At 41.4% G+C, this 13,057-nt stretch overlaps 1 protein-coding gene across 1 annotated transcript in view; it reads left to right on the top strand.

The window, feature by feature from the left end:
* The window catches only part of gfra2b (GDNF family receptor alpha 2b), a 39,506-nt gene extending 26,712 nt beyond the window's left edge, over window positions 1-12,794 (top strand). The window contains exons 5-9 of the mRNA XM_076283423.1: window positions 636-745; window positions 1,193-1,333; window positions 2,497-2,693; window positions 10,193-10,243; window positions 12,642-12,794. Coding sequence (XP_076139538.1) covers window positions 636-745; window positions 1,193-1,333; window positions 2,497-2,693; window positions 10,193-10,243; window positions 12,642-12,794 — 652 coding nt within the window. The remainder of the gene's footprint in view (window positions 1-635; window positions 746-1,192; window positions 1,334-2,496; window positions 2,694-10,192; window positions 10,244-12,641) is intronic.
* The last annotated feature ends 263 nt before the right edge of the window (window positions 12,795-13,057 follow it).

Here is a 13,057-nt window from a genome sequence, read left to right as displayed (position 1 = left end):
GGGGAAGGGGTTGGTGGGAGTAAGGAGTTATTCCAACCTGCAACCTGGAATCAAAGCTGCTGTAACCCCCTGCTCTGCTCTGCCCCGCTACGTGCTGTGAGCCAGAAGCAGCCGTCTGTTTACTCTCTCATGCACTCATTTACACACACACACACACACACACACACAGAAAAGTGGTTCACCTTGGAATCAGAACTGCTGTAACCTGGATGTAGTGCATGCTGTGATTTAGAAGCAGGAATCTCTCTCTCACACACACACACACACACAAACACTTGCAGACATCCCTGCTGCAACTGGGGATTTCATATATATATATATATTGGAGGATGGAGTGTATGTGTGTGTGTTTGTGAATCTCCATTCCATATCCATTCTTATCCAAACAGACCAGGGGGGAGTGTAAGAGACAGAGAGTAAGGATGAATAAGACCATCAGAGTGAGGGAGACAAATGTACACCGCACTCATGCCAATGGCAGAACACATCATTTATGAAAGCATGGGATTAGTCTTTCTGATTTAAAGGTATTGATGTAAAGGGTATGTATACTGTGCAACTTAGTTAGTAGTAATATTCATTTAAACTGTAACTTCATGTTTTGTAATTTGAGGTCTTGTGTCTTTTTTGCATAGGTCTCGACTGGCTGACTTCCACATGAACTGCCAGACGATTCGCCACACAAAGACAACCTGTCCAAATGATAACTACTATGGTTGTCTCATCTCCTATGTAGGACTTATTGGTGAGTTACTGTAGAACTGTTCAAGGTTAGGTTGAGTTTGTTGGATATCGATTATAGGCTGAGCATATTATATCCACTTGCTGCAAGGTGGGAGTTATTACATCAACTTCAGCAGAATTTCTGTAGTCTCATTTAAAATGACCATAAATTATGCATACTCAAAGCTAAATGAAATATGAATTGAGTAAATTGAAGGTCTCTTTCTTGCCAAAAAAACTTGTACTGTATGTGGTGGAATTTAATATTTGCCCAAACACTATATATCCAAACCAAAATGCCACCTTCAGCAATGTCATGTATTGAAATGTAGAATAAAAACATTTCCAGTGCCAGTGTCCTGAATTTTCATTCAGTACTGTAGCAGGTGTGTCAATTGAAATGGTACTGTATCTTATCTTATCTCCTCCATGTATGCATGCGCCTTTGCGTTTGGATTTGTCTGACCAGGTCTGGACATCACACCGAACTACGTGGACGCTAGTCACAGCAACTTCACCATCTCGCTGTGGTGCACCTGTCGGGGCAGTGGGAACCAGGAGGAGGAGTGCGAGGCCTTCCTGCGGGACTTCAGAGAAAACACCTGCCTCAGTGAGCACCTGTCTGTCACCTGTACTCAGCAGCATACGCAGTGTCTCTGCCTAATGGAGAATCACTACAATTACTCTTTCATGTACACAGCAGGGCAACATGGAATGGCAGGGTTTCCTATATTGAGATATTATGAATACGGAATTTTTACGGAACTCCGAGCGCTCAGAGCACACTCTGAAACTTGTTTATCGTTTGTAAATTCGGAGTGTGGATGGAATTATTGTTCTTTTATTCAGAGTGTCACCAAAGATCCTTGATTACTAACAGTAAAGCGGAGTTAGTAATCAAGGATCTTTGGGGTTAGAACGCTCATCTTTTTCGAACTTCAGAGCGTTATTCTATTTTCAGAGTAATAATAATAATAATAATACATTTTATTTGTTACATAGCGCCTTTCAAAGCACCCAAGGTCGCTTTACAGAGTAAACACTGTAAAAAAAATAAAATAGTAATAATAAGCACACACTAGACATTTACACGTAAGAAAAAAGATGCCGGACGGAGCGGCGTAGTCGCCAGCGTACCCGAGACACCTAACGGTAGACATACAAGACAGACAACAAACAAAAATTCACAAGTAATAAAATAAATAAATAAGACATTAAAATAAAGAAAATTCTGTGTTGACTTAGTCCAACTCAGTCCAATGGCAATGATATGGCGTAACGTTACAGCCGTGTCTTCAGACCAACCCGGAGGATTTAACGTTAACATAGGCCTTCGGTAAGTGATGTTAGTAGGCCCTACTTGTAACAGTTTGACTGCAGTCTAGATCACTGGAAACATAACCTTCTGAAGTCGTGGGCAATCTTGCAGATCAGCAACTCGGTGGATTTATGACAGCGACAGTTTGATGCTCCGAGAGATTGCAGTTCTTCAACGTAGCTTCGAACATTAGCAGCTAGAAGCTAGTCTGCTCAATCCAGACTCAGTTAACGTCAGTTAACGGCACAATCCAGACTCCAGGCAAGGCAGATGGCAGCTCGCAGGTCTGCAGCAGCTCAGCGGCTGCGGTAGATCTTTCGCAGACTATAGGCCTAGGTCTAGCTGTCCCGAGAGAGTGCCAGATTGAATTTACGAACGCACCCAGTGTGTGAAGGTGAAGCTTTGGATTTATCCTTTGTCGGTCGTTGATTCTGTCATTCATAATTTTCAAACAGGAAATGCCATCCACGCTTTTGGTTATGGCTCAGAAGCAGGCCACATCCCCATGCTGGAGTCCCAGCCCTCTTTGCCGTCTTTGCCACCTGTGCGCACGAACCTTCAGCCAGCCATCACCATCAAACCCTTCATCCACTCCAATGATGTCAAACCCATGGACAATGCCTGTGTCTACTCCACCTGTGCAAACCTGAAGGTAGGCAATGCTGTTCATTTCTGTATCTGAAATAATGATATCAAAATCAAGACAACACTTTTGCTCTTTCTTCATCCATATTGTCAGAGATAAAAGCTGACCTTTATACTGTAATTTCCCCCTATTAACCAAGGTTTATACATAACATTATCAAAACTATGTTTACATATTATATGTACAGTATAAGCTGAGGTGTGTGTCTGTGTGAATTTGGTATGAGTGCATTAGGGCAGTTACATGTCAAAGAGAATTCAGTGTGATTCTGAGGAATGCTGTGATTCACCTATTGACGTACTGTATGTGTGTTGTACATGATGGAGAAACAGCAAACAGAAATAAACATGCCATACTGTACCTTAACGCAGAATATCAGTGCACAATATAAGTGACAATGGATCTAGTTGGTCATGGCGCCAAGAATAAAAGATTAACAGATAAAACATAAGATTTACTCCCACCCCAATGTGTCATTACAGTTACAGTAGTAGAAAATCCCACGTCATACATTTCCAGTGTGTTGTCCTCTGTAAAACCTGCTACTTGTGGAGGTAGCATCCCCATGTAAGGAACCTGCACACTGTCAACCTGCAGTTTAATAACTGAATAGCTACTGTAGGGAGTGGTAAAGATTGAACCAAGTCAAATTTATGTGGGGAAAATAATAGAATAATAAAAAATATTATTCATTTAAATAAATATTTCCTTTAGAGAATACATTGTATATTAAAAGTCTAGCTACAAAATGTAATTTTGTCAATTTAATTTTATGGTTGATTATTTGCCCAAGGTAATGAATTTAAACAGTCTAAGGAGCCCATTTGCAGGAAATAGGCTCCAAGAGAGTTTCCAACAACAATTGATTCTAAATAATCCTTGAGCTGTTCTATAATTGCAGTGAAAACAAGCATCTGCTGCCATGTATCTGAAATGATATCAAATTTAAGACAAAACAACACAACAGTTTTACTTTCTTCGCCCATATAGTCAGGCATACAAACTGATGTATATACACCATAATTTCCCACCTGTTAACCAAAGTTTATACATATAATTGGCTAAATTCAGCCGTGAGAATAACACACATGGGAATTAATTTATTTTCTTCATTCTTCTTTCTAGTTGACTTTGACATTTAATTTCATGTGAAACAGTTTCTGCAGAAACGTGTACATGGGACAACTGCAACGCTAGTGGTACTGCAGCAAGCAAGCTTAAAGGATACAAGGTTGTGTATGAGTGAGGCTTTGAGTGATTTCTCTTGTGAGAGCACCAATGGCTGATAACGTCTGTGACTGATTGGAGGCAAGTGTGGCTAAAGTCACTCAAAACTGATAAAAAGTGAGAGAAAATTCAGAGCAGTTCCCAAGAAAAAGGTATATTTTTTAGAAATGCTCACCATCAACCTCCACCATGCTTAAGAAATATGACCCTGACACTTGCCCTGGGTCAAAGACTAAGAAGGCTAAGTAGGGCTGGATAGGACTTTTATTAAAGGTACAACCAATGGCCTGCCGGAACAAAACAGTGCTTTAACATATTGGTGGTCTAATATTCAGTTTACTTTTTGCATTAAAGTAGCACTATGTTAGTTTTTTACCTTAATAGACCAGGTTGAACAACAACAAAAATGTGCCTAAATAAAAATTATCAGGCAGTTTTGAGAAGGCTATAGGTTGGCAAATAGACTATTCTAGGGGTATTTCCATTTTTGCTGTTTGCCAAGCTGTATCTCTTACGTGAAACTCAGTAGAGTGTAAAATCCAAGATGACCACCTTATACGCCAAAATGAGCAAATTTCTCAGCTCTGGCTCAGAGATAAACTGTTTTTTATTGTGATATAGCATTTATTGCCCCAAGGGGAAATTAGAACAAGTTATTCATTCTTACAATATTTCTGGTAAACACTGACCTGTTATTTTGTGTATCTGAGTACTGTAGGTCCATATAAGAACTTCAACATCATTCTGGTGGCAGCATAGGGCCTATCTATTACATTATGTTAAGAGTGTTTATTACTTTTCAACATTTACGTGTCCATGTAACAAGTTTAAGGACTGAAATTCCACTAACATTAGATTTGAACAGATAAAGGAAAGATTTGAACAGATAAACGACAAGATTCTCCAATAAGATCACAACAACACAGAGCTCTGCAAGGCCCTGGGGCAGTATGCAGACACCCACCCCTACCACTCTCTTCACCCCAAGCCTAACACTAACTCCAGCATAGGTCCAGGCTGCATTCTGACCACAGGGCATCCCTGTAGAGCTCTAGGCTCTGGGCAGCATGCATACACCCACCCTCTCCACTGTCCACACCCTAACCCTCAAATTGACTCCAGCATAGGCCCAGATCCCCGCCTGACCCTAGTGCTGCCCTGGGCCCCAGGCTTCCTGTAAACACCCACCCACACCTAAGACCTAACCTCAACCCTAGCCTTAACCCTAACCCCAACCCCAACCCCAACCCCAACCCTAGCCCTAACCCTAGGGCTTGGAGCGAGGCACAGCTGCCATCCCCAGGAACAGCCACCAGCCTGTCCCGGTCACAGGCAAGATGGACTGAAAGGATCTGGTCATATTTTGAGGCTGCCAATATTCGATCACTCATGTTAAGTCTAACCTTTGAGTTCACTTCTTGGCAGATCATGCAGGTATTCCAGTTGATGATCACAACAGAACTCCTTGTCAATGTTGGACTTTGAGTTAAGTAAGACGCATAGCACAAGCGGTGCCAGACCACGTGCTGTTCTGTGTTCTGGACAAGAAGCACTCTGTCATATGCTTCTCTGTGTTGAGGATCTTGAAGCTTTCTTCTACTTTGTGCATCCGCTTTTAGTGGCAAAAGGCCCTGTTCTGTCGCATTGTATAGCTTATATGTCTTGGATTCTTGGCATATAATGCAAGTGTCCAATGACATTGACCGGTCAGGCTTCAAACTACACACAACTTTCATAATGGTGATCTTAATTTCCTTTTCCATACTTGTTAATTGATGTCACACATGATATAAAGTTTTAAAATATGGAATTTCCTGACATTTTAGAGGTCAGTTCACTTCAGCAGCAGTTCCTGTTCAACTCCATCCATGCAATTGTCCTCCATTTCTCACAATATATGATATTATATATTTAAGGACTTTAGTCAGTGTTTGGAAGTGTCTTGCATGACTGTGTTGTGTTAGTATTACCAAAACCATCATGTTGCTTAGTCAAAACAATCCAATCATGTTGTCAAACTGTCACTCTATTTTGTACAGCAAAGCAGACATTAAAGTTTTATGAAAATCCCTCAACCCCCATGGGATATTGCATAAACACAGTATGACCCCATGTGACCTTGACCTCACAACCTTGAGTACCTAATTAGTCCATGTAGCCTTAGTAAAATAAATAAGTAAGTAAAAGTTATTTATAAAGCACATTAAGCACAGTTTACACTGACCCTGAAAGTGCTGTACAGAGTACATAAAACAGACAATACATACACAAGTATACATACATACACATACACATTAAAAGACTTTCCAAGCAGGCAGACACAAACCTATAACAATGACCAGAAAACAGCAAGGGTCAAGCACAGAGTTACAGACATGGCAAATTGGACATTAGAGGGCCTGGAAGGCCAGAGAGTACAGGCAAAGTCCTTTTAGGCAACTCCCTCCACTTGGTGTAGCCTGGAAAATCCAGACCCTGGAAAACTAGAAAGATTAATGAAAATGGCCCAACTCGAGGGGCGACACCAAGCATGCATTTGAAAATCTCACAGCACACAATTGGATAACACTAAGACCAATGTTTACTGACTGATTCCGGACTTCGACGCAATTGGATAACACTACGACCAATGTTTACTGACTGATTCGTTGCAGCGCTGTCGTCATCTGTTTAGCTCACCTCCTATATCAGATACACTGATGTGATTGGTTCCTTGCGATGCAAGGGGTAAAAGTAATGTGCATCATTACTCATTGCCAGAGTGTCTCGCAGAGACAATTCAAATTCAAATTCAAATTCTGAATGCATGAATCACAACACACCAACATTGTTCCAGCTGCGAGAACACAACACACGATTGGTACGATGTATTCACAACATACCACATAATTGGCACGATGACACATGTCAACTTTTGGCGGCAGAAGGGGCGGAATATGTGTAGACGACTGCCATGTTTGCCTTACAAACTAACCCCATACATTTCTATGGGATATTCTTCGAGTGCTGTGTCTCCTCATTAGAAAATCTGTGGTACAGATGTGTTTTCAGCCTAGATTTATAGGCAGTAATGGAGGGGCCCTTTCTTACTGTATATCAGGTGGTAGCTGGTTCCACAAGCGTACAGTAGAGCAGCGACTGCAAAGGCTCTGTCCCCTTTTTGCTCGAGCGTGGGGCAAACGCGTGATTGCATTAGAAACCGTGATAAGGTGTGTACATGGAACAGTATCCCGGTTTCTCTCGGATTAAACAAATGCTACAAAAAGCATTCACTTCAGCAGCAGTTCCTGTTCAATTCCATCCATGCAATTGCCCTCCATTTCTCACAATATATGATATTATATATTTATAATATTATATAGTTGAGGCCTTTAGTCAGTGTTTGGAAGTGTCTTGCATGACTGTGTTGTGTTAGTATTACCAAAACCATCATGTTGCTAGTCAAAACAATCCAATCATGTTGTCAAACTGTCACTCTATTTTGTACAGCAAAGCAGACATTAAACTCAGTTAATTAATAGAAAGGATAGCATGGGGAAAAGTCTGCAATAATATTTTGTTTTCTGTCAATCAAGAGAAGGGAGAAAATATGTTACAAGATATTGTGTGGGTTTCCCTGACCATCTTTTGGAGCCTTATTCAGTGTCCACAAACATAAGTCCAACCACATGTTTGTTTGAAGTGACTTTCATGAAGGTTTTACTCTCTGGGTGTCTATGTGCCTACCTACTGCAGTAACACTGCACCGCAAAAGACACCAGTCACTCAGTTGGCAGTGATTGTGGAATCAAGAGAGGTTACAAAGTAGGCAGTACAGTGAAAGCTCTGAATCGCAGGTAGTGTTGGCACAGCAATGGGTGTGATACACTGGTGAATAAGTGTAGCATTTGAGTTGGTTGTGTTTGGAAAAGGCAAGCAAGTTACTTCCTATTTTAGGTAGAGAACTATGAGAAGTGTTTTGTGAAAAAAAAAAAAAAATATGTATCACTCGTTGAGTGACCGGTTCCAGCAATGGTTTGACATTGAAAGCTTTTATGTGCAAGCAGTTAAAAAGCTGCCATTTAGGCATGTCTAAAGGCATGCAAGTGACACTAAGCAGACCGACCGGATTTCACACATAAGTGATGGGTAAGGGCAGAGACTTTCTAATGAGGAGACACAGCACTTAAAAAATCCTCCATAGAAATGCATGGGGCTAGTTTGTCACGCCAATATGGCTGTTGTCTACACATATCCCACCCCTTCCTCGGCAAAAGGTTGACATGTGAATACATTGAGCCAATCATATGGTGTGTTGTGAAGACATCGTGCCAATCATGTGTTGTGATCTCGCCGCTGGAGCAAGATTGGTGTCGTGAAGCCTTGCACACGCGCAGTTCGACCCAAAGACTGTGCCCGATGAGTGCCCATAAAACGTTGGTATATGGCCGCCGAGTGGAGGGACTTGTCTAAAAGGACTTTGGTAAGGGGTAGTGTAAGGTAAAAGCTACCAGTGAATAAGGATAAGAATAGGGAGGAGGTTGGATGCTGAGCTATGCTAGATTGGGTCACATAGCAAGAGAGGTAATGCCTCTTTAAATATCCTAGTATCCAAGTAATTTTTTGTTTATGTATCTGGACTATATGTGTGCTTGCTGTATCTATCTATCTATCTATCTATCTCTCAAGCCTTGTTGTAAAACATCCTTTAAAGTACTTTATGTGCATAATGAACTTTATATGCGATGATCTGATCACACATATTGAAATGTCCATGTTGTCATGTCCAGTGAGAGAGAGCTATTGTTGTACATTAATGTGATTAAGTTTTTCAGGTGACAGTGTAAATGGGAATTAAAGTCTCTTGAGCCATATGGACTCCTACATAAACCTTTCCTGTAAGGCATGAGAAGGTGTGGAAGCGGTCGATAAATGGCTAGTTTAGGCAGGATTGAGAGTGTGAATTTATGTGGCGCAGTGGCAGGCACATATACGAATATGCGTCTGTTCGCCTGAGTGATTCCAGCATGAAAAGTAATTTATTGGATAATCCATGTTTGTATGGGGGGACTGTATTGTGGGAACGCAGGCATTGTGCAGACGTTCCTGTCATATAATGCTCCCAGCTCTCAGTGAGCCAGGGACATGATTATTAGTCTCCAGATACTGAAGCAAATGACTGCACTCTCTCATCCGTGCTGAAGCAAATTACCAAAAACCCCACAGACAAGAATATCATGGAGTCACCAGGGAAATAACTGGTTTAATTTGTGTCTCTGGCAATTGTACTTAGAGGCACAAGTCTATCTTTGACAGCAGTTATTCGTCATAGGGTACCCAGTGTCCCCCTGATTGCTTCATGCACTTGCAAGCTGAGTGGTTTGAACTGTATAGCTCTTACTAAAGATGGTGGTGCTGTTCAACCAAGGTGAATATTCACTTCTGAATCATAATTCCCAACTATTGGCAGCAGGGTATTCATAATGATTTTCATTTCCTTGTGATGAAAATATAGGTTTTTCAAACATCACACCTGTTTTCGTTGTTATCTCTATTGACATATTATTTTAGAATTTATGCATGCAGTTCCCAAAGGAAATAGGTTTTTATATTCAGTTGTGGAGAATGAAGTTGCCAATACTTTTCAACATTTCCAAACTACACAATTTATTTCAGTTCATTTTTCCCCCTCCTGAACCACCATGAGCTCTATGAATAATTGATAGAAACAGCGCTGGGGAATGGCGCTTTCACAATTTAACACAGAAGACGATAAGAGTGAGGATTGTGTATTATTTCGTCTAATTTAAGAAAATAAAAACATTTTATTACACAGTACTTGTAGCAATTGAGTTGTTTTTCTTCACGTTAAACAAGAAAATTGGCAGTAAGGGTAGGTGAATACAGCAGCACCAAAATGTAGCTGGGTGACTATGTTTAAAGAACAGTCATTTTACAGTTCATCTGTCAGATCAGATTGTGATTTCCAGGCTGTGAAATCTTCTTTCCAGTAATGGATTAACAATGCAATGTATCAGAAAAGTCTACTGCTATTATATTATGTTTTACTTTTTCAGCATTAAAAAGTCATGCAATAATCTATCGACCGTATGTTTGAATTCATCTCTATGAGCACGAGGAATTGAAATTGTTCTAGTGCCACACAGATATGTCATTGACATACTGAGACAACTCAATAATGTATACCTTTATTTCCCACCTAACCTACAGTTTTTACTTCTGTTTTATGGCAACCTGTCAATTTCTCATGTGTAAAGTTGGATGCGTTTGCTTTGCAGGACAGTGGTAAAAAGTGCACCCCCTCAAATGCTTATGAATGTGCAAATGAGGTAAGTCTGCATACTGTTCTGCTTTGGTGGGTTCACAGGGTCCATAGCCTTACTGTATCAACTGGCATTGAGGAGAATACTGCTTGGTTACATGAATTGTCGATATCCTCTCAAAAGCTAGGCTTTTTTATGCAATGCCTTAACTCCAATGGCCTTGATACTGACACACTGCTGCTCTATCAAACCCTCTCACCATTGAAATATATTTTAGCGAAGATTCATACTTTTCTGAAGTATATTGTCACATAATGTCAGTGTATACTGTACCAAAGTCCTTTTAGGCAAGTCCCTCCACTCGGCGGCTATATTGCAACACTTTTTAGGCACTCATTGGGCATCCTCTTCGCAAGGCCGTAGCCATGATGTCAACATTGGGGGGGACCAAATCTGTGGTGCGGTGTGAATTTCAATAACAGAATATCAATTCACATTTCCTGCCATGCAAAAATATTATTAAAATCACAAACAAGTCATTAGTTAAGTCAGTCAATTAGGATATACCAAACTTTTGAGGGACATAGGCACGGATGGATTATGAACCTCTGGGCATAGATGCAAAAAAAACCATCCCCTGTTAAGATAGGGGCGCCCGGGGGCATACTTCCCCGGAAGACTTATAAAAATGACCCTTTATAATTATGACGACTTGTGAGTTTTGTGGAAATAGAAGAGAAGGGCGGAGAAGCAACTTCACACAGTCTTAGGCTTCAGGGCCCCCTGAGCTCTTGGGCCCAGTAGGTCCATTCAATAATCCATCCCTGGATATAGACCTGTGGTATGACTCCATTTGTCCAAAATGTATATTTTAAAAGAAAATACAAACTAGAGTATCTTTGATAATCTCTATATTACACTGAATGCTTACTCATAGGTTTGGACCTATAGCCCAATCATATTTTGTATTTTGATTTTATTATTCTGGCAGCTAATCACACAATTTTGAGGTAGTTTAAAAGGGATGGGATTCAAGATAGGCTAGCCTACTAAGTCAGGTCCCTCTTCTGTCTGACTCACCTCAAGTTACCCTATGCATTATAGGCTGGTTTCTGACAGAAATTACGTTTTGTGTTAACATGTAGAAACACAGCCTTTATTTGGTGAATGGAGGTGGAAATTCCTTTCTTTGGTTATTGTCCGCGATTCACATTAACTGTAGGCTATCACCGCCATTGTAAAAGTTTTTTCAACTTTTGTGCCGTCGCCACATTTGAGTGCTACGTTTTGCCTGCATGGATGCACGATTGAGCGCGCATCTAAATGTAACATGCAAGATGCAACAACCATTTCTAAGAGGCTTATAAACCGGTTAATTTCTGACATTACTACTAGCATATGAATGCATTATTTATGTTGTAAGACATGTGAAAGAAATGAATGACACAGGCACGTACAAATTCAAATAAAAGGACACTTTCGCTTTTTCTCTTTCGCTATCATTGCGAGAAAATAGGCTACAATATGGAATTGCTTCAAAGTTCCCTTTGAGTCTGATCAGCTTCAAAAATGAATGGGGTTTCCTTAGACAGTGCTACACCTTTCCAACAAGTTTTGTGAGAATTGTACCGGTATCTTTTGCGATATTGTTGACAGCCCGCACCGCAGCAGGGTGCAGGAAGCTTTTGATAGCGCACGCCTCAAACGATAAACTCAAAACCTCCAGGACAAACCACTCACAGTGTAGGCTACTCTCTCTGAAACCATCAACAGGTCACTAATTTGTGCGTTATTTACGTTTGATTGCATTTCAGATGGCGGAACTTGTTGGTTTCCTGTAATAGCCTATAGCGTTTTTTTCTTTATTTATTTTTCTATGTCCGAATATTGGGGGGGGACATTTTGGTCACGTCTGAATATTATACAAAGTCTATGGTGACTACGGCCCTTCTTCGGCAGAAATGCGCGTGCGCAAGGCTTCACGACACCAATCTTGCTCCAGCTGCGAGTTCACAACACATGATTGGCACGATGTCTTCACAACACACCATATGATTGGCTAAATGTATTCACATCACACCACATGATTGGCTCAATGTATTCACATGTCGACGTTTTGCCGAGGAAGGGGTGGGATATGTGTAGACAACGGCCATATTGGCGTTACAAACTAGCCCCATGCATTTCTATGGAGGATTTTTTGAGTGCTGTGTCTCCTCATTAGAAAGTCTCTGACTGTACTGTATGTCAGTGTTAGAGAATCCTCTGCTATAGGAGAGTGAAGAAATAACTGTAAAGTCTGCATCATATTCTATCCCCTATGGTCTTCACATTCAAATAACCATGAACCATCTGTGGGCTCATTTCTGAATTCTGGATATTTCTGAGGAGGTTGCCTGTGTGATTGTGAGTGTTGCTTGGCTTTCCCTCAGTAAAATGGCCACTGTGCTATCTCCCCCCGCAGAACTTGCTGGACCCCAGCATGCAGGGCTCAGTGGACTCCTTGGGCTCCCATCAGGCAGCTGACGAGAGCGCCAGGCAGTCGTCTGCCGACCCCCGCCACCTGGTCACTCCCGTGGCCCTCCTGACAGGTGTCATCCTCCGTCAGGCCCTGTAAACCTCCAGAGACACCTCTCCCTCCTCCCCTCCTCCTCCTCTCTCCTCACACACGCACTGCTCCATCACCAACAGACTTGAGAACTTTGACGCCGACCTCACTTCCCTGCACTCTCCCGCCGCATCAGCCTCAACAACCTCAACGACCACTCCTCAATAACGTCGACGCTAGGAGTGAACAATTTGCACAAACGAGCAAATAAACGGGGCATATCAAAAAGGACTGCCATGCAGGGTGCCATGGACTTCAGTCTTACAACTGCC

Source organism: Alosa pseudoharengus, unplaced genomic scaffold, assembly GCF_046254945.1.
Source record: "Alosa pseudoharengus isolate Yale_2024_CS ecotype anadromous, Long Island Sound unplaced genomic scaffold, YU_APseudo_1.1 YU_APseudo_1.1_scf_14, whole genome shotgun sequence".
Lineage (NCBI taxonomy): Eukaryota > Metazoa > Chordata > Actinopteri > Clupeiformes > Clupeidae > Alosa > Alosa pseudoharengus.
The sequence above is the reverse complement of the archived record's forward strand: the minus strand, read 5'-3'. Positions and strand labels throughout refer to the sequence as shown.